This window comes from Malus domestica, chromosome 16 (assembly GCF_042453785.1).
Source record: "Malus domestica chromosome 16, GDT2T_hap1".
NCBI lineage: Eukaryota > Viridiplantae > Streptophyta > Magnoliopsida > Rosales > Rosaceae > Malus > Malus domestica.
In genome coordinates, this window is record NC_091676.1 from 38,016,044 (window position 1) to 38,042,105 (window position 26,062).

A 26,062-nucleotide genomic window follows, 5' to 3' on the forward strand; every position below is an offset into this window, starting at 1 on the left:
GTGATCTGTACGACATGCACCTACTTGGATCTAAGGTGAGCGTGTGGTGCGGGGTGAATAATATAAGCACTAACACCAGGGGTGCAGGTTATGAGCTCTCAACACAATTCACATCAACAATAATTCATATGAACAAAATAAAACTCACCTGATACTCACCTGTGCGTCCACAGCACCATTTCATATATGCATCAAATACTAATTCATATAATTCATATATATGTATGCATGGCAATTTAAAACATACTTTCATTTAAATTCAATTTCTAGGAAAATCAATAGTATGTAGGTAAATACAAAACATATTGCCCACTAACCTGGAGTTTGCCCTACAACTCCCTAGCACAACACATCAAGGCATCATGACGATCGGCGCCTAGAACAATAATCAAATCAAACCTCAGAATTCAAATCGATAGAATATGTAACTTATATAAAATACGTCACTACGTAGATCGATCCGGAAGATCTGTAACTCAGATTTCTAATCCATAACTTCCAGAGATCCACAATATATCTCTAGAACAACATCCTACAATTTCCTTACCATCCAACGGTCGGATCTCCGTCAATTGTCAAAACCAAGTGACGGTTAACATTCTATTTTATGAACTTACAACTCCAATTCCGGAATATCCATAAATCAGATTCCCAATCCGTAAGTTCCTATGATCCTCAAATATTACGTATTACAACGTATCAAAGATTGGTGATGATCCAACGGTCGGATCGTCAATTCACATTTTCACCTAACCACGAATCGTAACGAACTTAGGTTCAATTACTCAATTTACGTCAATCAATTATCAAACTGAACCTAGAACATTAAACACATGCTAATAATGAAATTGGTGGGCCATTGGCCACGCGCTGCCGCACGGGCCGTCGCGGGTGGCGGTTGGCCGCCCTGGCTCGCCGGAAAATCCAACAATCTCCAAAAATTACCAAAATTTACAGAAATGAAGATCTCAATGAGTAGAGTAAACTTTATACCTGAGGCCAAGGCCAATTTGGCTTGGAAACACTTCAATTTTATCAAAATCCGTGCGGACCGTAGAAATGGGTGAGTTCCAATTCATCCTCAAATCAACTCCGCCATCCCAACCAATGCTTGGGCTTTGTTCTAGGCCTCAAGAGGAAGCTATGGGTGGTGGTAATTGGAAGAAATTGCTTCAAACATAGGAGAATTTTGAACATGAAGCTCGCGGCACCCACGGGTGCGTTCTTCACCAAACCACCATCAAATTTCATGATTTTTGGGGTGAAACATGAAGAGGGAAGGCCTATGTGTTGATTGGGAGTGATACCTTGATCCAATATGCTAGAATTCCGGTGAAAATCGTCGGAAAAATGGAGATGGGTGCGTGGGTACACGGGTTGGGGGAAAACCCGTTTCTGTTCTTCTTCCTCCGCTTCTTGCCCTCTCTCCTTTCCTCATTTCCCCTTCTCTGATTGGCCAGAAGCTTCTCTCTCTTCTCCCCATTCGCCCAGCTTCTCTCATTTCTCTCCCGGAGCTCCTGCTCTCTTCCTCTGGTTGGGCAGTTTTGCCCAATCTCTTCTTCCTCTTCTTCACCAGTCACGCACACACACATATACACACACAAAACCTTCCTTTTTATTTTTATTTTTATTTTCTTTCCCTTACATCCGAGCCATCCATTTCAGATTTCCTTTAATCTTGGCCATCCAAATGGCACACCAAATTTTTATAATAAATTTCATAAAATGCCCAAACTTCAAACTTTAAAATCTTTTTCGTTATAACTCCAAATCACGAACCGTCTGCGCCCACACTTCCGTAGCAACGAGTATTACGAGGATATGTCAAGAAAACAAATCTTAGATGGCACGACACAACGATTAACCTCGAATAATGCGCGTGCCTCAAAGGGCATTTTTGTAAAATCCTTTATTAAAACTTTAAAAACTCTTAAAATCAGGGACGGGCTGTCACATTATTAACATTAGTAAATTTATTCGACTAAACTTGACATGGATACATTTTAAAATCAAAGAAAAAAGAATGTACTCATATAAGTTAAAAATGGATTAGAAAAAAATTGATTAGATTTTGTATAAAAAAAGGGTACATTTTACATATAACAAATTGGTATATTTAATAATGAGTACATTTTGAGATTAAAAAGTTTTACATGAATGGGTAAATATAATTAGCATGTGTACATTTAGTAAAATAAAAAGTAAAAATAAAAAAATATATATGGGTACAAATACAAATAAACTTTAAAAAATATGGGCACAAAAATAAATTAATATATGGGTACAAATAAAAACTGAAAAGAAAATTGGTACAAGTTAAAAAAGAATTACAAATTAAAAATGGGTACAAACTAAAACTAAAAATATATGATAAAAAATTTAATCATAAATATAAATATACTAATTGTAACATTTTTAACATTAAATGAATATATTTAGAAATAAAAAAAAAATTTATTATTGAAATAATTAATGATGTTATTAATACCCAAGGACCTTGATCAAAAATTGAAAAGAATAGGATTTTAATAAATGAAGTAGCAAAAGAAAGGATGAGAACCTAATTTCTCATTTTTTTAATATTAGATACATCTTAACATCACCTGTAGTCTGTAGATGAGGCTTCAATAAAAAAAAAAATTTGGATTTGTGAATTACATTATTGCCCATCATTTTTTGGTGTGATAGAAAACTAAATAATATTTTCATCATCTTCTGATTGACAAAGAGGGTTCTATTAATAGATAGTTTAAATTTAATTAATATCTCAATATGCTTGGAAGAAGTAGTGGGTCCCACGTCTGCCAAGTCAGCAATTAACAGATAAACTGACGAAATATGTAAATGAGGTCTAATAATTCGTAAATTGATGTATGACATTGTAATCAATGAAATTGTAAAGTGATGTATGATATTGTAATGTCCAAAATATGAGATACTTAAAGTTGAGGTGGTAAAATGTAATTTACCCTTTCCTTTTATTTTTCTCCTGAATGAATTGAAATTTAATTCTAAACTATTCAAGTTTGACATCCATATTTTCGATCAACATTTATTAAATTTATGAATTATTTATTGCAAGCCAATATTAGTATCAGACCTATAATCCATTTGAAATTCAAGCGTAAAAATTAGGAAATAAAAGTGTCATTTGCTTTTCAAAAAGATGCGGTGCTTGAATACTAGGAAGTATTTTTGCTCACTACCTTGAATTATAGTGTATGCTCATCATCTACCTAATCATCTGTCACGTATCTTTTCATCTAACTCTAGTTAATTTTTACATTAAATGTTACTTTTTCAATTTTGAAAAAAAATAATCAAGGTTAAGAGTAAGGACACGTGACAAATGATTAAATGTATGATGAGCAAACACCATTGTTTAGGGGTGGTAAGTAAAAATGCTCCCTGAATACTATCAAGCGGTGTAACACAAAAAAGAAACAAAAGACACGTGTACCAATTCGATCTCTTAAAATTCTATCTTTCTAACGATCATGATACATTAAGTGTTTGGTAATTATTAATTATCAATAAACACCATATTACTACTAAACACTACTCATGCACATGTGATGCCCTAGACATACTTTGCGAATGTTAACGCTAAAAATTGGTATGGTTATCAAAAGACTTTGGCAGTCAAATATGGTGACCATGGAGGCTGTGAAATGGTGTACTTAACAGTAGAAGATTAAGTGGTTTGCAGTGGCTTTCTTTTTGGTAGATTGTTTTTTACCCTTTTGGTTTTTAGACAATAAACATTGTTTTCGGCAATCCTCTTGGTGAACGATTTGTAAAAACAATAAAACCCCTTTAGTAAGTCCTTAAAGAGATTTGTGATATGTCCTGGATCTGGGATGAGGTAGCCTCCCCTCCCAGCTAAACTTGTTTTTTTTTTTACAACCAAAAAAAAAAAAAAATTGATATTTAATCATAAAATCTGAATATTTATTGTGAAACAAAAACTAATGAAATTGTTCTTACACCAATTACTATACACATTACAAGCAATTTGAAAAAAAAAAAGTGATATTAAATTATTAATCAAATTCACTTGAATTCAAGTACAAATTTAATTGGTGTCACATTATTTGGTGTCTCTAACATTATGTGTTAATGTGGAGCACTTTTAGGCTCACATAATGGTGCAGGCTGAGAAAGAGGCCGCGAAAAGCCCAAGGTTAAGTCAAAGCCCAAGGTCCAAGGAGCTTAGAAGAGAATACTCTCGAGCGCTAAAGTTGGCCCCCAACTAGCTCACCCTGACTAGGTTATGTAAAATGTTTTCCAACCACCAGAGGCACATGGGAAACCTGACAACTTTATAGCACAAGGTTTCAGGGGCAGGTCCACTCAGACGTCAATCAGGTCACTTGGCAACTTGCAATTAGGAGTAGAGGCTTAGGGTGAGATGTAAAGGTGGTTGGGACGATGCTCGAAGAGGCATGGTTGGATAATCGAGACCAAACAAGGCATTCGGCATTCATCCCTTTGAAAATGCGTGCCATTTTGACTAAGCACCTGTCACTTCATCGCCGAATACCCAGTCAATATGTGAAAAGGTGTCAATACGCTTGTCTACGTAGGTGGCGCACTAAATGCCAGATTGGGGAAACCTAAGGCTAGGGGAGTTCATTAAGGGCCTTTATAAATGGGTGGGAACCTCTAGAAAGGGGGTCAGACGACCGAGAAAAGAGAGAGTTCATGTTAATTGACGAGCGATATTTGTAGTCTTGAAGTCATAACAATTTGAGCAACACAGTGGATGTAGCCCAGTTTTGAAGGATGAACCTTAAATCTCTGAGTCCATATCCCAAGGTCACCAAGGGTTTATTATTTTAATTTGTTAACCAGCATTGAGCGTTAACATTATAAATAAAAAAAATTCCATTTTAATTCCTACGTCAACATAAATGAAATGCTACATATTTGTTAGAATTTATCAAAGGAATACGTCCTATCATTGGGTTAATTTCACAAAGATCCCTGAGGTTTATCCTTGGGTTACGTTCAAGAAAAAGAATATCAGGCATCACTTGCAAGAGATTTATGTCGCATAATTCTGCTCGAACCTTTTAAATAATCAGATGCCTTCTCCCTCCCTTATATTCGATGCCACTAAATTGGCTAACAAGAGACGATTTCGTGGTTATAGCATTCTATATTAATTGTCCAACGGGGAGTTTCGAACACAAAACGCAAGAATAAAGACCAAAAACTCTATCAACTAGGATACGTAACTTTCTATTATTGTTTTTGGTCTAGCTACGCGTATTAGAATTTGAATGTACAGAAAATTGATTGAACAGTTGCAATTCAAAGTGATCCGGACCATCCATTTTTCTACTAGGATAAGTAACTTTCTACTATTGCGTTATAAAATCCAGATTTCAGATAGTTTTACCAGGTCTACATCATTCAATCAATTTAGATAGTTTTTGGGGCAATATAACGCTAGTGCAGTTGGTATTAAAAGAATTGCAAGGTACCAGGGAATACCACGCTATCTGCATCTTTTTGACAAGGTTACATATTCTTTCGACTTAATTGCCATGCAAACTGATCAACAGCCGCCATAGCACGAGATGCTGAGCCAATAGAACCATCATACCTGCACAATTGAATGATAATTCACAAATGATCATACATATCTTGAAATTCCAAAACCCTGTCCGTTGTTTAGAGTAAAATTAAAGGCAGTACGTGCTTACAATCCAACCAACAGAAATGCTGCTGTTTGCATAACGATAGCGCCTTCACCAGAATGTTTTGATGTGTTCATGCATCTTGCACAGAACCAATTATCATGAATTGATGTCACCACATCTGTCATTATTTTAGATCCAGCAATATATACCACAATTAGATGTCAAAACTAGGTGAGGTGAGGTCTACAGTACTATACTCGGTATACTAACAAAGATTCATACACGATCAAATCCTTCCTGGTATGCACATACGAGCACTTCTCATGAACTGATATGATAACATCTATCATAGTACGTGCAATGTTTATTCTATTATATTTTTTTGTGTCTCGGGTTCGAGACTTGGGAGCAGCCTCTCCATAAATGGGGGTAAGGCTAGCCGACATTCACCTCTCCCAGACCCTGCGCAAAGCGGGAGCCTTGTGCACTGGGTACGACCTTTTTTATTTCCGTCATTGGTTTTCTGTTCTCATAAACACCCCATTTCTTGTAATGAAAGAACGCACATACGGCTAACAACAAAAAAACACACATAGTTCATATATTGAAAAACTTACAGTCAAAATTCATGACAACTTTTCAGTTTTCAGTAATTCCATACAAGACCACTTCAAATTCCTTAATAACAGAAAGCAAAATCATGCCCCTCCTCCCAATCCTCCAGTTAAGCAGACAAATATTAGGAACTGTGATTGCACATTGCACCCACAGGAAACACTTACATTGGTTTGTTCCAATAACGAAGCTCTCAGTCTGCTGCTTGTCACATTTGATGAAATCAACAAATTGACTCAATTCGATCGGATTCACTTTTATTCCTTCCTCTTCAGCGCTGCATGCATGCAATCAACCTTCAGGTACAGTGTATCCAAACAGAACAACATGACAAGCATGACAAATTTTAAGTAAAATTCTCTTTTCACCTAAACCAAGCATCCAGTCCAGAGAATATAAAAGCAACAATAGATGTGAAGGTGAATGTTCCGTTCTGTATCATATACTTCAGAAAGAAGGAGCACATAGGAAATATGACATGCTAAGTGAATGTAGATATTTTTCATGCAGAGATCCATAAACAAGTCATGAGCAGGATCAAAATGAACTGGAAAAATAATGCCAAATGTGGATGAGAAAATAGAATCACATGTGTGAAAAAGATGGACAGAAAATAAGGATTCAGGACGTCAAGGAGAGCCTGATTTTAATCCTTATACCATTAGAAGGAGAACAGTCAGATGTTCAGAACAGATTAGAGAATTTGCTAATCCTTGTATTCCTCCTTCAACGTTCAAAAGTTTCATTAAGACTATGGTTTGTGTTAAGAGGACGCTAATCCTCTAAACAAATCCAGAAACCGCTAAAGTACATCCATTGTGCCTTACCTTTAAGTATCTGAGGTATACCCCTATACTTGAAACATCATTTACATACTCCCTGTTTTTTATCTTTCTCTGGATATATATGTAACAACAGCAACATGCAGCAAAACCAATTTGCACATATCGACCTCCAACAAGAATCCAATACTGATATGAAGGGACTGGGGAGTATCTAACATCCAATTTGACTGTTAAGCAAATGTACTAAATTTCCCAAGAAATTCCCCCCACATTTCTGCATTGAACAAGGTATTTTAGAAGTCCTATAATGAATATTTCAACTAGTCCCTAAAATTTGAACTGATGAAATTTTAATAATGAATAGGAGTTGAAAAGCTAAACTAGTCCTAGCGTGTAACTTTTTTATTTTGGAAAATGAAATTCGAGCAGGTAGTACAACACTACAACTGAATGAAAACTGTTGCCCTCTAGGTAATCTTGGGGATATTCTTGGCCATAACGTATTCAGAAATGAAATCAAAATTAATCATCTGCATTGGCTGCAAATTGTTATGAAGGCACATGAATTTAAGAATATTTTACCAAAATGCAGGCGGTTCAACTTCAAATCAAATTTGAGAAAGGGAAAAAGATTGAGTTACTAATGTTGAAGAGGGTAAAGATGATCAAGGCAACAAGTCAACTCATATGAACCCCAAAACTTGAGACGTGAAAATTGAATCAAACCTATGTCATAACCCTTGCAAAAATATAAATTTTCCTTGGAATCAAACAAAGATAGTTCTCAAAGATGAAACCTAAAAATCGGAGGAAATGTGAAGTCGGGCGGTCCAGAACCACGATGAAATTTAGACTATAGAGAAGAGAAAACAAATTCCTTAAGTATAATGCCAACTTTGTGAAAAGCCGATAGATATAGCATGACACTCCCATTGACAGAGAAGAACACCATGTGTCTTGTGTCAATTCTTTTATAATAGAAACACCTAAAAAGATGCTTTTAACTTGCTCCTTCCAGAACAGTCACACAGACACTTATCAAGGTCATCAAAACCCAGGCTTTATTAGTCTTGTGGTCTTGAAGAAAGTAAATAACCAAACTCGTAGATAATAATCAACCCCTGCTCATGACACTAGCAAAAGTTTTACTAAACACATCTTAAAACTCAGGAGTCCAATATTTGCACCAAATGGAACCATTCTTGTCAAACACATTATCCTTCTCCTTCTATCGCCTCCTGTTTATTTTATGAAGATAATTGATGAGACTAATTGACAGTGACTAAACCCTCAATCAACTATCAGCTCAATCTCTGGAAGAAATTGGATAATCAATGTGGATTCGAACAAATATTTCGAGGACGAAGTTATAAATCGAATCGCATTTGTACAATCTGGAACACAAATTCATAAACAAAAAGCAGAAAACAGAAAACAAAAGCAAAAAATTAATGGAATTGAAAGGAACATACATGGTAGACAACAAGCGAGATGGTCCAGTTGGGTCGTAGTTGATGAGTAAAGCTGCTTTTAATGGCTCATCTGCAACCATTTCAATTCAACGCTCAATGCCATGAACGAAAACCAATATATAACGATTCAGGCAGTCAGTAGGAGAAGCAATGTTGAGAGGAGCTGCTTTTAGTATAAGCTGCTTTTAGTGACTCAGGACTCACCAGGAGAAGCAATGTTGAGGGAAGCCCACTTGTCCCAAGCTTTACGCACAAAACCCCAATCCATTTCTCGCCTCCTATGAAGTGGTAGCGAATTGCCCTCCCGGAGCGGGAAACGGGAGCGCCGGGCTTTCGCCCCAATTCGTTTGAGTGACAGTTTTGAGCGGCTTGAAACTTTTTTTCAGGAATCGATTCCCTCTTCGACGCAATTCGACCATTTCCACCCCTAAAAACCCCTGGACAATAGACAATTAATTTTTCATTTATAACTGACGTCAGTCTTTTGTCATATGGCCTAAGAGTTAGGTTCCCTAAGGGTGCGTTTGGTACGTGGGACGAGACGGGACGGAACGGGACGAGGCGTTCCGTCCCGCGTTTGGTGTGCCAAAAATGGGTGGAACGGGCTGTTCCACGGGACAGATTTTGGGTGTTTTTGCGTCCCACCTGCCCCCTGGAACGGGTTTGTTCCACGTCTGTGGAACACACTGTTTTACCATTTTAAGACAAATATACCCCATGTATTTTTCAAAAATTACACCTTCGTTCCGTCCCGTCCCGTCCCGTTCCGTCCCGTCCCGTCCCGTCCCGTTCCGTCCCGTCTGCGTACCAAACGGCTCGGGACGAGACGGAACGGCTCGGGACGCCGTTCCGTCCCACGTTTGGTGAGCTTAAAAACTGTGGAATGGGTTGACCCAATCTCGTTGACTCTCTCTCTCTCCTCCCTCTAGGATTTTCTTCTATTTCCGTACAACCGTACGGACAACCTCGAACCTAGCTCACTAATTTCAGATCGGGGTTTTGGTAGTTGTTTTCGTGTTCCGTGTGAGCTCAGGACTCGATCTATACCTTTGGTTGGTTGTGAAAGCTTCAAAAACCCCCAATGAGGTGCACTGTTCACTCAACGTGATAGCGATAGTTTCTTGAAGTTTTGAGCTTTTTGGAGGTCTTAAAGCTTCGAAAACTCGAGAACCAAAAACCCCCAATGAGGTGTTCACTCGACGTGATAGCGATAGTTTCTTGAAGTTTTGAGCTTTTTGGAGGTCTTAAATCATCTTTGCGAAGCTTTTAGAAGAATTTTGAAGGATTTTGGACGTCGGGAAACCCTAGTTCGCGGAGTTGCAAAGGTGGCCGGACTATCGTGGGTTTTTTCCAGCGAGTTTCCGGTGGATTTAAGACTTGAGAGTGGTAAGGTTTTGTTCATCTCATTACAAGCTTCATTTTGGTATATAATTCATGAATTTTGGTTGAGAATCGAAGAAGATATGAAGTTTTAAAGATTTTTCTAGTTTCCAGCGATAGCGGCGTCGGACTCCAGAGAACCAAGGTTGAAGGAGGAGAATATTCCGTCAAAGTTGACGGAATATGCTAACGCCGTCAGGTAATTATAACGGTATATGCTGATTTTTAACGGAATATTCCTTAACGCCGTTAAGGAATCCGTTTGGTGTGCCAGGCACGTGCCTGCGCATGGGCCGCGCGTCTAGCCGTGCCTTGGCCGACGCGTGACGGCGCGTGGGTGCTCAGAAAATTCTTTTAAAAATATGGGGGTGTTTATGAGGTTGAGTAGGTCTTGGTGGTATATTCAAATACCCTATTTGAGCAATGTGTCAGAAGTTATTTCCTAGTTTTGTGTATGTGCTTTAAATAACGTTTATATAGTTGTTTCGCATATAGGTGAGACCTATCCTGAGGACGAGCACAGTCAAGCAAGGCTCGGGCGTTACGACCCTTCCACATATCAGTGAGTGGGCTTTTGGTTTTCAGTATATACTTATATACTTGGTATTTTTCCTAGAAATGCGTTTAAATGAAATTATGTTTTGAATTGCCATGCTTATTGAATTATGCTTAGAGTATGAATTAGTATAGTATGCATAAATGTGATTTGACACTGTGGACGCTCAGGCAAGTACCAGGTAAGTTGTGGACTGCTTATATGTGATTTGATGATGATGTGAGATATGTTGAGAATTTGTAACATGCACCCCGGTGTTAGTGTTCCCGCCCGTGGCCAGGGCATAGGCCTTCACGTGATGTTCACCTCCTGCACCATACGCTCACCTTGGATCCAAGTTAGGTGCATAGTCTTGTCGTACAGACCACTATAGTTGGTTTCGACTCGTAGGTGACCCGCGATTATTCGCACAGTCTTCACGTGATCATAGCACTAGAGTGTATTTATTTATTTTCACCCAGTCATGTGGTACATACCACTTTAGGTGGTTTCGACTCGTGTGCAGGCATACTTGTTGAGCTATAGATTTAGCCGTACAAGCTACTTTAGGTGGATCCGGTTGATATGTTATTTCACTGGAGTTACTTATTCTGTTATTTTGAGGTTCGGCATGGCATACTTATGAATATCATTTCTGAGCATGGTTTTGAGATATGTATATGTATATATGCATTCTATTTTTTGGAAAATTATACAGGTTTTACGGCAAGGGGTTAGAACTTTTATTAAATGAAATGGTTTTGAAAAACTTTGTTTTTACCCACTCACACTTTCTGTTTTGCGCCCCTTCAGGTTCTAGTTAGGAGTGCTTGTTGGTGGCTTATGAGGAATTCACGGCAGCTCTGACAGATTATCACCAATGTAGGATTAACTTTGATGTTGTATAATTAGTATTCTTCATGCTGGACTGCACTTAGGCTACTTATGCTCTGATTGTGAACTCACACTTATTCTCGTTTTGCACCTTACCTTATCTAGTGCTCTAGTTAGTTGGTTTTTATTTATTCGCATTTCCTTATATCTTTATTGCTTCCGCATTGTGCACATGGCTACGTCGCATGCCTCGATCTAGGTCGGGGTGTGTCAGTTTGGTATCAGAGCCTAGGTTTGGCAATCCTGCATATCTTGTGAATATTCTAATTGTTTTGGTGTCTTCTGTCAGAATATTGCCGCCTCATAGAGAGCCACGTCCTTCAGTTGAGCCTAGTTTCCCTGATATTGCTCAGTTAGGGGAAGCTATAGCTAATGCTATTTAGTCTTCGCTTCGTCCTTCCCAAAAGACTCATCTGGAGACTGTATATAATTTGAAGTTGAATCATTTCTTAGGTAATGAAGGGTCTGAAGGAGCAGAGAAATGGATTAATCATCTTGAGAAGACCTTCTGTTTGATGCATAGGCAGGGGAATCTTCCGGAGGATGGGTGGGTTGAGACGACCACCTGGTTTTTAGGTGAGTAGCCTACATCATGGTGGAGACATGAGTCTTATCAGTTGTCACCAGAGGAAGCTGCTGATTGGGAAGTTTTTAAACAGTTATTTTCGAAGAGATTTATTCCTCCTGAGTATATAGATCGTAAGAAACAAGAGTTTACAAATTTGAAGCAGAGGAAGATGACGGCTAATGAGTACTACAGGAGGTTTACTGATTTATCTCGTTATTACCCGGAGGTTGCTGCTAATCCAGTTGAGATGCTTCATCGCTTTAGATTGGGTACTAAAAAGAAGTGGCATTCTATGGTGACCACAGCTTCCTGTGCTACGTACTAAGAGTTTTATGAGGTTCTGCTGCGAATTGAAGATTCAGAGAATATGCCCAACGATAATGAGGAGGAGGAAAATGATGGAAATCAGAAGAAAGATGATAAAGGTAAAGGTCAGTCATCTTTGGTACATCACAAGACTCAGAGCTTTAAAAGAGGTGAAACTAGTTCCAGTTTTTCTAGCAGAAGTATGAGTTCCATTGGTAAGAGGAGAGGTGGTAGATTTTCTGGGGGTCCTCGTTTTCAGAGGCAGAGAGATTCTGGTGGCACAGGTGCACCTTTATGTCGTAGGTGCAATAATCGGCACTTTGGAGAGTGTAGGCGAGGTAGTAACATATGCTATATTTGTGGTCAAATGGGGCATAGGGCTATGCATTGTCCCCAGAATTAGCAAAGGCCCCAGCAGCCTTCTTTACCACCACTAGTGCCGATTCAGCATATTTTAGGAGCTAGCAGTTATGGTCAGGCGGGTCGCGGAGGTACTTATCATTATTAGAGCGATGTAGCTCCTTATTCTGCAGGGCAGTATCAGTATTATCAAGACCCGTATCAACATAGTGGTTATCCTCAGTATCCTGGAGGTAATATGCCATATCCTCCGTATTCAGTTGGTGGATCTCAGTGGTATCCTGGAGGACAGTCCCAACACGTAGAGGTTGCTTTTAGTAGTGCTGGATCTTCAAGGTATCCTGGTCAGCCGAGTCAGGGACAAGGTGTGCAGGGACGAAGTAATCAAGCTAGCAAAGGTCGTGGAGGTCGACATCAGACCCAGGGACGTCCATCACATGACATTGCAGGATGCTCAGAATAATCCTGATTTGATCATGGGTACGTTGAATATTCTTGGTCATTTTGCTAGAGTATTAATTGATTGTGGTGCTACGCATTCTATTATTTCTCTTACGTTTGCTAAGTTGACGCAACCTCATCCTACGCCTCTTGGGTATGATTTAGAGTTTGCAATGCCTAGATTGGAGCGATGTTATGTTAGTTGTGTATATCCAAGATGTCCCGTGTTAGTGGAGGATGTAGTTATGCCAGCTAATCTTATCCCGTTAGATATTGTGGATTTTGATGTGATTTTGGGCACAGATTGGTTGCATTACAGTCGTGCCAATATAGATTGCTACGGAAAAATAGTTACTTTTCATTGTCTTGGATTGCCCGAGGTTATTTTTGTGGTCGAGCGTAGTTGGGTGAGGCATGGTGTTATTTCTGTTGTAAGAGATAAGAAGTTGTTAGAGAAAGGTTGTTGGGGATATTTGGCTCATGTAGTGCTAAATGATAATGTTCCTAGTAGTGTGGAGAATGTTCGAGTGGTCAGGCATTTTCCTGATGTGTCCCCTGATGATTTACCTGGATTGCCGCCAGACCGAAATGTGGAGTTCACTATTGATTTGCTTCTACATACATATCTTATATCTTTAACTCCTTATCGAATGGCTCCTGCTGAATTGAGGGAATTGAAGATTCAATTGCAGGAATTAGTAGATAAGGGTTTTATTTAGCCTAGTACTTCACCTTAGGGAGCTCTAGTGTTATTTATGAGGAAGAAAGACAGAACCTTGAGGCTATGTATTGATTATAAGCAATTGAATCGGGTAACGGTTAAAAACCGTTATCCATTGCCGCGTATAGACGATTTATTTGATCAGCTTCGAGGTGCCTATGTGTTTTCTAAGATTGATTTAAGGTTTGGTTACTATCAATTGAAGATTAAAAGTGAAGATTTTCTTAAAACAACTTTTAGGACTCGGTATGGTCATTATGAGTTTCTTGTGATGCCATTCGGGTTAACTAATGCACCTGCAGCTTTTATGGATTTGATGAACCGAGTATTCCAGCAATATCTAGACAGGTTTGTTACTGTTTTCATTAATGATATTCTGGTATACTCAAAGTCTAAATCAGAGCATGTTCGACATCTTACTTTGGTGCTAAAGAAATTAAGGGAACATCAGTTGTATGCTAAGTTTAGCAAATGCCAATTTTGGCTGGATTAAGTGGCATTTTTGGGACATGTCATATGTGCTCAAGGTATTCAGGTGGATTCTCAGAAAGTGGCAGCTGTTGAGAATTGGGAGCAACCACGAACCATCACTAAGGTACGAAGTTTTCTTGGTTTAGTAAGTTATTATCAACGGTTTGTTAAAGATTTTTCAGTTATTGCATTACCGCTGACGAGATTAACCAGGAAGGATGTTAAGTTTGAGTGGGATGATAATTGTGAGCAGAGTTTTCAGCAGTTGAAATATTGTCTCACTCATGCACCTGTTTTGGCGTTTCCTGATGATAGTGGTAATTTTGAGAACTACAATGATGCTTCCTTGAATAGCCTAGGTTGTGTGTTGATGCAGCATAATAGGGTGATTGCTTATGCTTCGCGACAATTGAAGCCTCATGAGATGAATTATCCTACTCATGATCTTAAGTTAGCAGCTATCATTTTTGCTTTGAAGATTTGGAGACATTATCTTTGTGGCGAAAAATGTAAGATCTTTACGGATCATAAAAGTCTTTAGTATCGTTTTACTCAGAGGGATCTTAATCTTCGACAACGAAGGTGGATTAAATTGCTCAGTGATTATGATTGCACGATTGAGTATCACCCTGGTCGTGCGAATGTAGTGGCGGATACACTTAGTAGGAAGCCTCAAGGGAGAATTAATGCTTTGTACGCTTGTCATGTTCCTCTTCTTGCGGATTTAAGGTCCATTGGAGTGAAGTTAGGAGTGGAAGATCGAGAGGAAGCCTTACTTGCTAATTTTCAAGTCAGGCTAATATTAATTGATCGAGTGCTCGAAGATTAGATGAATGATGAGGAAACCCAGGAATTAATTCATGCAAGGAATAAAGGGAAAAAGAAAGATCTTAGAATTCGGGAGATTGATGGCATGCTTATGCAGGAGAACAGAATGTACATGCTGAATAATGTGGAATTAAAGAAAGAAATTTTGGATGAAGTGCACTGTTGGGTTTATGCAATGCATCCTGAAGGTACTAAAATGTATCATACCATTCGACCATTTTATAATTGGCCGGGTATGAAAAGAGAAATTGCTGAATATGTGAGTAGGTGTGCTATTTGTCAGCAGGTCAAAGCTGAAAGGAAAAAGCCATTTGGATTGATGCAGCCACTTCCCGTTCCACAATGGAAATGGGAAAACATTACCATGGATTTTGTGTACAAGCTTCCTTGTACACGAAATGGTTATGATGGAATTTGGGTGATAGTTGATTGGCTTACTAAATCAGCGCATTTTATTCCAGTGAGGGAGAAATATCCTTTAAGCCAACTAGCTGCATTGTTCATATCGAAGATTGTGAAGTACCATGGGATTCCAACTAGTATTATCTCGGATCGAGATCCTAGATTCACTTTTAAGTTCTGGGTGGCATTTCAGGAGTCTCTTGGTTCAAGATTACTTTATAGTACGACATATCATCCTTAGACAGACAAACAATATGAGAGGACTATTCAAACACTGGAAGATATGCTAAGATCTTCTGTCTTACAGTTTGGTGACGCTTGGCATCAGCGGTTAGATTTAATGGAGTTTGCATATAATAATAGCTATCATTCGAGTATTGGTATGTCACAATTTGAGGCACTTTATGGAAAATCTTGTCATACACCTTTATGTTGGTCAGAGGTTGGTGAAAGAGTTTTGGTAGGCCCTGAGATTGTAGATGAGACTACTCAGAATATGCAGGTAATTAAGTCTAACCTAAAAGCAGCCCAGGATCGACAGAAAAGTTTAGCAGACAAGCGTGCCACTGACCGAGTGTATAAAGTTGGTGATTGGGTGTTTTTGAAGCTATCACCATGGAGAGGTGTGGTACGGTTCGGAAAGAAAGGTAAGCTAAGTCCTAGGTACATCGGACCATACCTGATCACCAAGTGAGTCGGTAAAGTTGCTTACAGGCTTGAGTTACCTCCAGAGTTGTCTAAAGTGCACAATGTTTTTCATGTCTCTATGTTTCGTCATTATGTTTCTAATCCATCGCATGTGATACCTCCTCAACCATTGGAAATTAATTCGGATTTGACTTATGATGAGGAGCCAGTGACGATTTTGGATTGGAAAGATAAGGTTTTGAGGAATAAGACCGTGCGCTTGGTGAAAGTTTTATGGAGGAATCACTTACTAGAGGAAGCCACTTGGGAGACTGAGGAACGTATGAAAGAGATGTATCCACGCTTATTTTATGGTTATTAGCGGTTGATCATTGTTGTTTGGAAATTTCAGGGATGAAATTTTATCAAGGGCCGTAGGTTGTGACAGCTCGTCCCAAAATATAATTTATCAATGGTGTGAATTGAATAATTTACGCTTGGACGTTGAGTTGTGTTGTATGTTGAGCTTAATATTTTGACCAATTATTTCCTTTCTTACAGATTTGGACCCAATTGGGACTTAAGATTTTGTTTGTTTTTGGTTTGCTTGGCTAAACCTGGACCCACACACACACACACACACACACACACACACACACACCAACCAATCCCGTTGATTCTCTCTCTCTCCTCCCTCTTGGATTTTCTTCCATTTCCGTACAACCGTATGGACAACCTTGAACCTAGCTCACTAATTTCAGATCAGGGTTTTGGTAGTTGTTTTCGTGTTCCTTGTGAGCCCAGGACTCGATCTATACCTTTGGTTGGTCGTGAAAACTTTGAAAACCCGAGAACCGAAAACCCCCGATGAGGTGCACTATTCACTCGACGTGATTGCGATAGTTTCTTGAAGTTTTGAGCTTTTTGGAGGTCTTAAATCATCTTTGCAAAGCTTTTAGAAGAATTTTGAAGGATTTTGGACGTCGGGAAACCCCAATTCGCGGAGTTGCAGAGGTGGCCGGACTATCGTGGGTTTTTCCAGTGAGTTTCTGGTGGATTTAAGACTTGAGAGTGGTAAGGATTTGTTCCTCTCATTACAAGCTTCATTTTGGTATATAATTCATGAATTTTGGTTGAGAATCGAAGAAGATATGAAGTTTTAGAGATTTTTCCAGTTTCCGGCGATAGCAGAGGCACCGACGCCGGACTTCGGCAAGCCAAGGTTGAAGGAGGAGAATATTCCATCAAAGTTGACGGAATATGCTAATGCCGTCAGGTAATTATAATGGTATATGCTGATTTTTAACGGAATATTCCCTAATGCCGTTAGGAAATCCGTTTGGTGTGCTAGGCACGTGCATGTGCGTGGGCCGCGCATCTGGCCGTGCCTTGGCCAGCCCGTGAGGGCGTGTGGGTGCTCAGAAAATTCTTCTAAAAATATGGGGGTGTTCCTGAGGTTGAGTAGGTCTTGGTGGTATATTCAAATACCCTATTTGAGCAATGTGTGAGAACTTATTTCCTAGTTTTGTGTATGTGCTTTAAATAATGTTTATATAGTTGTTTCGCATATAGGTGAGACCTATCCGGAGGACGAGCGCAGTTAAGCAAGGCTCGGGGGTTACGACCCTTCCACATATCAGTGAGTGGGCTTTTGGTTTTCAGTATATACTTATATACTTGGTATTTTTCCCAGAAAATGCGTTTAAATGAAATTATATTTTGAATTGCCATGCTTATTGAATTATGCTTAGAGTATTAATTAGTATAGTATGCATAAATGTGATTTGACGCTATGGACGCTCAGGTAAGTACCAGGTAAGTTGTAGACTCCTTATATGTGATTTGATGATGATTTGAGATGTGTTGAGAATTTGTAACCTGCTCCCCGGTGTTAATGCTCCTGCTCGTGGCCCCACGTGATGTTCACTTCTCGCACCATACGCTCACCTTGGATCTAAGTTAGGTGCACAGTCTTGTCGTACATACCACTATAGGTGGTTCCGACTCATAGGTGACCTGCGATTATTCGCACGGTCTTTACGTGATCGTAGCACTAGAGCGTATTTATTTATTTACGCCCAGTCTTATCGTACATACCACTTTACGTGGTTCCGACTCGTGTGCAGACGTACTTGTTGAGTTATAAAGTCAGCCGTACATGCCACTTTAGGTGGATCCGGCTGATATGTTATTTCACCGGAGTTACTTATTATGTTATTTTAAGGTTTGGTATAGCATACTTATGAATATCGTTTCTGAGCATGGTTTTGAGATATGTATATGTATATATGCATTCTATTTTTTGGGAAATTATACGGGTTTTACGGTGAGAGGTTATAACTTTTGTTAAATGAAATGGTTTTGAAAAGCTTTGTTTTTACCCACTCACACTTTCAGTTTTGCGCCCCTCTAGGTTCTAGTTAGGAGTGTTTGTTGGTGGCTTATGAGGAATTCACGGCAGCTCTGATAGATTATCACCAATGTAGGATTATCTTTGATGTTGTATAATTAGTATGCATCTTGCTGGACTGCACTTAGGCTACTTATGCTCTGATTGTGAACTCACACTTATTCTCGTCTTGCACCTTACCTTATCTAGTGCTCTAGTTAGTTGGTTTTTATTTATTCGCATTTCCTTATATTTTTATTGCTTCCGCACTATGCACATGGCTACGTCACCCTCGCGTGACGGCCAGCATGCCTCGATCTAGGTCGGAGTGTGTCAATATTTCATATCATCTCCAACCAAAGGGGCCAAAGGGCCATAAGCCAAGCATAATTTATTATTTTAATTGAATTAACATGGTTACTTAAATTAACTATCTTATTAAAATAAGGTTTTCGGACATATTAAAAACTACAACAACTTCAATTTAAAGATTCAACAACTTCAATTTAAAGATTCAACAATTTCATTTTAAAAACTATAACTTAAATTTAAAGACTACAACTTCAATTTAAAGACTACAACAACTTAAATTTTAAAACTACAACTTAAATTTAAAAACTACAACTTAAATATTAAAGACTACAACAACTTCAATTTAAAGACTATAATCATCATCTTCATCCTCCATTGTAAGAGTATAGTCGGATGTAAACAACTCCCATTGGGCCATAATTTCCCTCTTTTTCCTATCAAACTCATTGGAGTGTAATCCGAAGTGTTCCTTTACATGTTCCTATCATCCATCTCTTCTTGTATTTGTTTTGCCCGTTCTTCGTGCCTATGGTTCATTTCTTCTGCGGCAAAGGTATTTTGCTCCGCCATTAATTGCAATGAGGGCACCATTTCCTGTTGAAAGGCGTAATCATCATTTGCCTTGCCTTTTTCCTTCAATTTTGGGCCTTATTTTGTCCCGTAGCCCCAGGTTGGAAGCTTCACCCGGAGACAGATTTTCTACCCTTGTTTCTTGAATGGTAGGATATCCATGTTCATCCCCAACTGCATTTGAGGAAACATTTCCGAACACTCGGTGTAGGACCAAATCTTTCTTGAGGTGGATCTTCAAATAATACCCACCCTTTACAAATTTCCCAACAACTGTGATGACTAAAGGGTTTCGAGTTGTCCTCCCTATACAATTCCTCCGATTGGCGTACCTATAAAATATAATTACAAAAATTAAAGGAAATTAATTTATGAAATTAAATGTAATATAATTAAATATTTAAAATAATTTGTGAAAACACTTACTTCGTCGTAGTAATTGGCTATGCTTTCATGTCTGCTTTCGGCCTTTAACATTGCTTGATGTTATTTATTCAAACTTGGATGAAGATGTTTTTTCCATCTTGAAGAACAACTCTCGTGGTTTCGGGAATTCGGTGGAGTGGTGCCTTCGTAGAACTCATAGTACTTTTTGGACGTACGAGTCCAAACACCTTCACTTGTTTGAGAACTCCCCTTCACACTATCTTTTGAGATCCTACCTTTCATTGTAGATGTGGCAATTTGAAAATTATTGAAAAAATTGAAGGAAAGATTATTGGAAGAGGTAAGAGAATAGAATGTGAAGAATTAAAATAAAATGAGGTAAGATAGTATGAAATGCTGAAAATTATGTGAAAAATGGTGTAGGAATGACTTAGGTATTTATAGGAAAAAAAATTTGTACGAAAAAGAAAATTCAAATGCAATGGTAACTTGGCGTTGCTAGCTGGCATCATGCTGATGCTAGGTAACCGTTGCTTTTGAATTTTGGGCCGGCCCGGGGCTGGCTAGCTCCCTCATTTAGGCCAGCCAGTTGGCCTGTTTTCTAATTTTTGGCCCTGTGGGGCCCATGAGCCCTTTGGCCTAGTCCTATTTTGGAGACAGTTTTCGTGTCATTTCGAGCTATTTTTAGCCCTATATCCCTTTGGCCGGGTCGGTTGGAGATGGCCTGAAGGCATTGGGTGCTGTGCTACCGGAGACGACACCATTGAAAAGGCTGGAAGGGGAAGGAGATAAGGGTATATTGGGTAAAAAAAACTGATTCCGGCTTCATGCTTTCTTCCGGAATCCAAATACCATATATTGGTTGGTAATCTGATTCTAGGCAATTTAGGGATCTAATTCCCTATTTTCGGTGGGCTCCACATACAATTTCATTCCCCCAATTTTAGTAAACACTTGAATCCCTTAGAATAAGTGCAATTCTCATTCCTTTCACTTCATTCCCCTTACGTAAACATGCCCTTATATGAACTAAGAACCTGAAAAACAAATGATCAACCGCTTGAAATTAAAACCTAAACTAAGAAAAGTAAAGAATAATAAGAATATGAAGTTTTTTTGTGATCGCGAGATCCCATATGCAATCATGCAAATTCTTAAAAATGATCTCAATCCAACCCTTATTCTTGAATTTATTAATAATTTACCATATGCAGTACCGAATCAGAAATTGTCGATAGTTGCTGCCAATCGCCTTTGCAATGGCAGGATCCTGATCCGTGATGATCATTTTGAACTGCTCACCTGGCACAACTTTAAGGAATTATTCAAGCAACCACTCAAAGTTATAGGTCTTTTCAATTTTGATGAATCTACAACCCAATATTGTGGTTTGACCATGATTATTGACTTCTTGCAAAGAAGCAAACATCATCCCGTAGACATTGGTATTGAAAGTAGTACCAAACACAATCACATCACCAAAACATGCATAAGCACGTCTTGACTTAGCCTTCATCCAAAAGAAATTGGCAAGTATTATGGTTTCTTCAATCTCCATCTTGAATTAGAATGACTCATTTTTCTTTTCATCACCCTCAAAATGCTTTTTTGGCATTTTCACATCATTCATGATTAGATGAGCTCGAAAGTCCCTTTTGGCATTATACAAATCATTGGGGATACAACCAGTATTTTTGATTCCTCCACTTTGCACCTCCAATAAACCCACTTGTATACTCGTGGAAATATATCAACTTCGAACATTAATCAATCATCACCTTCTTTGCCTTATGTCTCTCTTTGAAAACTGTTACTACAAACTTATCATGAACATTTAGGTTCAACAACGCAACTTTTCCTTAGCAGTCAATTCTAGTATCTACTCTTTTACCTTTCCAATTGAGTTTGGGATTAATATCCACCTTCTTTTTGCCTTGTTTGCAACAAAAAAATTCCTTCCTTACCAACCCCTCACCAACACCGCCCTTTTTATCACTATGTTCCCGAATACCACCCCCAGCTACTATTGTATAAATTTTGTAAAAACATAGCCTTCATCAAACGAATCAAACTCCATATTCACTTTGAGTTCTAACTTATCCTACATTTGTTACCACAAATTTAGCCCTTGCTGCACCAATTTCATCTCGTGCATCTAAATACTCAATTTCTTCTATATTTTCATTTACTTCTCTGTTATCCCCTATTGAAATCCAAATCAATAACTTGTTGCTTCAAAGTCACACAAATATAACCCAGTTTATCACAATCTAGCACGAGTTTCACCAATATTTACATAAAATATCTGTTTCGAACCAAATGACCCAAGTTATAACAAGTAGCATGATTGATCGGATTTCACGAAAGCAAAAATAGCATAGAAACTTACCCAAAATTGAATTTCACAACCCATAACTTTGAAATAAATCTCAAAGAGAGAAAGAAAGAGTAGAGGCTGATGCTAAAACTTGAAGCAATGCATCGCCATGAACCACCATGCTTCACATCTGGACAACAACAGCGACAACGACGACAAGGGTTTCTGGACAAAGGTCTGGGCTCATTCACTATGAATTTTGATAGGTGTCAGTGATTTGGAAGAACCAAAATCATTTGACCAGATGAAGATGTACATCACTACCAAAACTCGATAGGTTGTTTGTGAAGTGGAACCAAACTCATGAATTATATGGGTCTTTAGGACCCAGTTCTATTGATATACTTGGCTAATCACAGCCATTGGATCTTCTTCTACATGGATCGTCCACATGAGAGAAATGCTCTTTGTTTCTTTCCTCAAAGAGGCACATAAAAGTGGAGAGCACTTATGTATGTGCATCTATTCTTTTTCATATTTTGAAAAGAAAAAGGAAAATATTAATTTTTTTACATCGTACGTGTCCTTCTACAAATATTGCACAACATACATTGCAAATCCAACTGTGATTATTATTTTAAAGTGCAAAGGTGAAAGCCATCCTGTCAAACAGTTAAAAAGTGGATGTATTGGATACATTTTTTTGTATGATTCTTGGTCATATTACGTTACATAGTACATGTTAGTTTTATGTTTTGTACATCTACAAACAGGGGAAAGGCAAGAAGTGCTACGCAGCAATGCAAGTTTGGTATATTTTGTTAGACTACCTGTGAATGACAATGAGTTAACAACTAGGTTTCTTGAATCACATGTAAACTCATTGTGCGAGTTGTGTTGTTGAAGGAATCTGAGATCCTTGATATAATAGGAGTTGTGGAGTTTAGTTATTGTGCAGTTAATTAATAGGAGTACTTGTAGGGTATTCACTGAGATATTAGAGTCATGATGGGACTTGAACTTGTTATAAGGATAGAGTTTATCTTCGCTACTGATAATAGGCCGGTAAGTGTGGAACTCTGATAGGAAAATTTGGTGTATATATACATATTGAAGAAGTCCCCGCTTCCACAAAATAAGACTCTCGAGAACTAAACCCTATTTACTAGTAGAGATCATCACTGTGTGCTGGAAGTAGAAGGCTGATTCATTTGGTCATTCAATGGAAGCAACATCAGGTAAATCGTTTTGCAGATTGCATGTAGAGTTGTGTGTTGAGGTTGTTCGTGGATGTAATCCTATCACTACGTTGATTATGTTGTTGACTTGTGTGTACTTATATATTCCAACATGTGGTATCAAAGTCACTCAACGTGGCTAGGGTTCTTTGCTCTCATTAAAGACCATGATAGAGTTTTGATAAATGCAAAACCACATATAATCGTGGACAAAATTATGCTTCCGCTGTATGTTCTTGCTTTATCAATTAGTGACTTACCTTTATACTAAAATATGATAATAGGCTACTTGGTGTTTCTCGAGTTGTGTTTGTTATATTTTGCAGGAAACCTAATTTCATCAGATGAGGACAACGCTGGAAAGACCAGTAAAAATTCAGAAGAACTTTTGGATGCATAATATGCTTGTCAATAATGAACTGACAAACATAATATGAATTATAAACAAGGATTACAACATCTAATCTACTCAAAAGTGTTTGGATTGTTGTTTTTGGCTTGTTAATCAAATGATTGGATATGTGGTTTATTTGTATTAAGTGAATAATAATCTGCTCAAAAGTGTTTATTTATTCAAGTTAAACAAGTAAATCAATGTATAATGAGTCATTAAACTGACAAGATTATACTCTTCATCTTCTTGAAAGTGTTGAAATTGTGTAAATTGCCCTTGTGTTTAATGACTCAGTTATACAAACCTAATATAAATGGTTTCTATCTAAAGATGATACCATGGTTATATGACTTTGGATGGGGAAATATTGAAATAATAGTTTTTCCTTATTTGATAAATTAGCTACTGAATAATATTGTTTTCGTGATCTTCTTCAGCACCTCACATGACGTCTCTCAACTTTAACAATATAGAGACCTTGACTGGCTCCAACTTCAAGAAATGGAAGGAGGATGTCGAGATTGTGCTTGGTCTCATGGATCTTGACCTGGCACTGAGGGAAGAAAAGCTTAAAGCCATCACTTCCAAGAGTACTGCAGATGAAAAAGTGAAGCTTGAAAAATGGGAGAGGGCAAATCGAATGTCCATGATGATAATGAAGAAAGCAATGGCTCAGTTGGTCAAAGGGGGTATTCCTAAGACTGACAATGCAAGGGAATTCTTGGCTGCAGTAGGAGAGAAGTTTAAGGAGTCAGAAAAGGTAGAAATTGGGACCTTCCTTACGCAAATAACATCAATGAAGTACAATGGTGTGGGAAGTGTCAGAAAGCATATATTGAAGATGGTTGACCTTGCCCAGAAACTGAAGGATCTTAAAGTATCTATGACTGACCAATTTTTAGTCCACATGGCTTTAAATTCTTTACCTCCTAAATATGGGCAGCTCAAATTCTTATACAACACTCAAAAGGATAAATAGGGTATCAATGAACTAATTTCAATGTGTACTCAAGAAGATGATCAACTCAAAAAGGACAAGGCAATGGCTCAGTCGGTCAAAGAGGGTATTCCTAAGACTGCCAATGCAAGAGAATTCTTGGTTGCAGTAGGAGAGAAGTTTAAGGAGTCAGAAAAGGCAGAAACTAGGACCTTCCTTACGCAAATCACATCAATGAAGTACGATGGTGTGGGAAGTGTCAAAGAGCATATATTGACGATGGTTGATCTTGCCCAGAAACTGAAGGATCTTGAGGTACCTATGACTGACCAATTTTTAGTCCACATGGCTTTAAATTCTTTACCTCCTAAATATGGGCAACTCAAAGTCTCATACAACACTCAAAAGGATAAATAGGGTATGAATTTTGTGCTCAAGAAAAAGATCAACTCAATGCCGAGATGGCTTTCAATTTTTAGTCCACATGGCTTTCAATGTGTGCTCAAGAAAAAGATCAACTCAAAAAGGACAAGGCAGTGGATGTGAATTTTGTGCAAGCTGAAAAATGCAAAAGAGACTCTACTTTTGGTTCAACTATACCTGCTGGTAATAAGAAGAAGAAAGAAAACTTTTCTTCATTTAAAAGTACTAACCCCTCTAAAGGATCTCACAAAATTATGCCTGTTAATGCCGAGATTGAGAAAGAAAAAGAATGTTATTTTTGCAAAGAAACAAGAAACAGGTCACTTAAGAAAGAATTGCACTGGATTAAAAAATTGGCTTGTCACTAAACGTAACATCATAAATATTTTTGTATGTGTTGAATCAAATTTAGTTTTTATTCCCCCTCAAAGTTGGTGGTTTAACACTAGTTGCTCCATTCATATAACTAATTCCTTGCAGGGATTCTAAAAAACAAGGGAGATAAACAATGAAGTCTACAATGTCTATGTAGGAAATGGGAGCAAAGTTGCTGTTGAATCCATAGGGAGAGTCGAATTAGTCCTTTCATCTGGTTTTAGAATTAAGTCCAATCTTTTATGTACCTTCCATGAGAAGGAATTTGATTTTTGCATCTAAGTTAGTTAAGTCAGGCTTTACCTTTGTTGGTGACGATCACTGTGTTAAGTTTTACCATTCAAATAATATTAATGAAATGCTTGGGAAAGCTTATCTTGAAATCGATATGTGGCAATTAGACTGTTCATATAAAAATGAATGCTTTAGTGTTCAAGCTGTTGGTTCAAAATTACTGTCCACTTCTGAAAAATCCTCCATGCTTTGGCATAAAAGGTTGGGACGTATATCTAAAGAAAGAATCCTCGCCTTGACAAAACAAAATATGTTGCCACAACTTGATTTTAGTGACTTCAAAGAATGTGTCGATTGTTTCAAAGGAAAACTCACCAACACTAGAAAGTTAGGTTCAAACCATAGTCAATCCCTGCTAGAAATCATACATATT

The 26,062-nt window shown here is 38.2% G+C and overlaps 2 protein-coding genes across 2 annotated transcripts; one reads left to right on the forward strand and one right to left on the reverse strand.

The window, feature by feature from the left end:
* Positions 1-5,315: 5,315 nt before the first annotated feature.
* On the reverse strand, positions 5,316-8,982 carry LOC114822140 (uncharacterized). The gene is made up of 5 exons (XM_029096290.2): positions 8,725-8,982; positions 8,521-8,590; positions 6,431-6,540; positions 5,712-5,826; positions 5,316-5,611 (listed from the first exon to the last, which is right to left on the reverse strand). The coding sequence occupies exons 1-5, from the start codon at positions 8,786-8,788 to the stop codon at positions 5,527-5,529; spliced, it is 444 nt and encodes a 147-aa protein (XP_028952123.1). The 5' UTR covers positions 8,789-8,982; the 3' UTR covers positions 5,316-5,526.
* Positions 8,983-9,703: 721 nt separating this feature from the next.
* On the forward strand, positions 9,704-24,639 carry LOC108173936 (uncharacterized). The gene is made up of 17 exons (XM_070816123.1): positions 9,704-9,708; positions 9,791-9,906; positions 10,015-10,099; positions 10,627-10,637; positions 11,783-11,905; positions 12,026-12,166; positions 12,254-12,487; positions 12,737-12,899; positions 13,075-13,702; positions 13,931-14,104; positions 14,261-14,705; positions 14,844-14,986; positions 15,122-15,629; positions 15,867-16,073; positions 16,158-16,394; positions 23,593-23,634; positions 24,098-24,639. Exons 1-17 carry the CDS (start codon positions 9,704-9,706, stop codon positions 24,637-24,639), a joined length of 3,804 nt encoding a protein of 1,267 aa, XP_070672224.1.
* The last annotated feature ends 1,423 nt before the right edge of the window (positions 24,640-26,062 follow it).

Coding starts and splice junctions, on each gene's coding strand:
- LOC114822140 (XM_029096290.2), bottom strand. CDS start 8,788: ATGGATTGGGGTTTTGTGCGTAAAGCTTGGGACAAGTGGGCTTCCCTC. Junction 8,591..8,724: donor CCTCAACATTGCTTCTCCTG/GTGAGTCCTGAG, acceptor AAATGGTTGCAG/ATGAGCCATTAAAAGCAGCT. Junction 6,541..8,520: donor TCTCGCTTGTTGTCTACCAT/GTATGTTCCTTT, acceptor GCATGCATGCAG/CGCTGAAGAGGAAGGAATAA.
- LOC108173936 (XM_070816123.1), top strand. Junction 12,900..13,074: donor AGTAGTGCTGGATCTTCAAG/GTATCCTGGTCA, acceptor TCATTTTGCTAG/AGTATTAATTGATTGTGGTG. Junction 16,074..16,157: donor GGTACGGTTCGGAAAGAAAG/GTAAGCTAAGTC, acceptor AGTTACCTCCAG/AGTTGTCTAAAGTGCACAAT.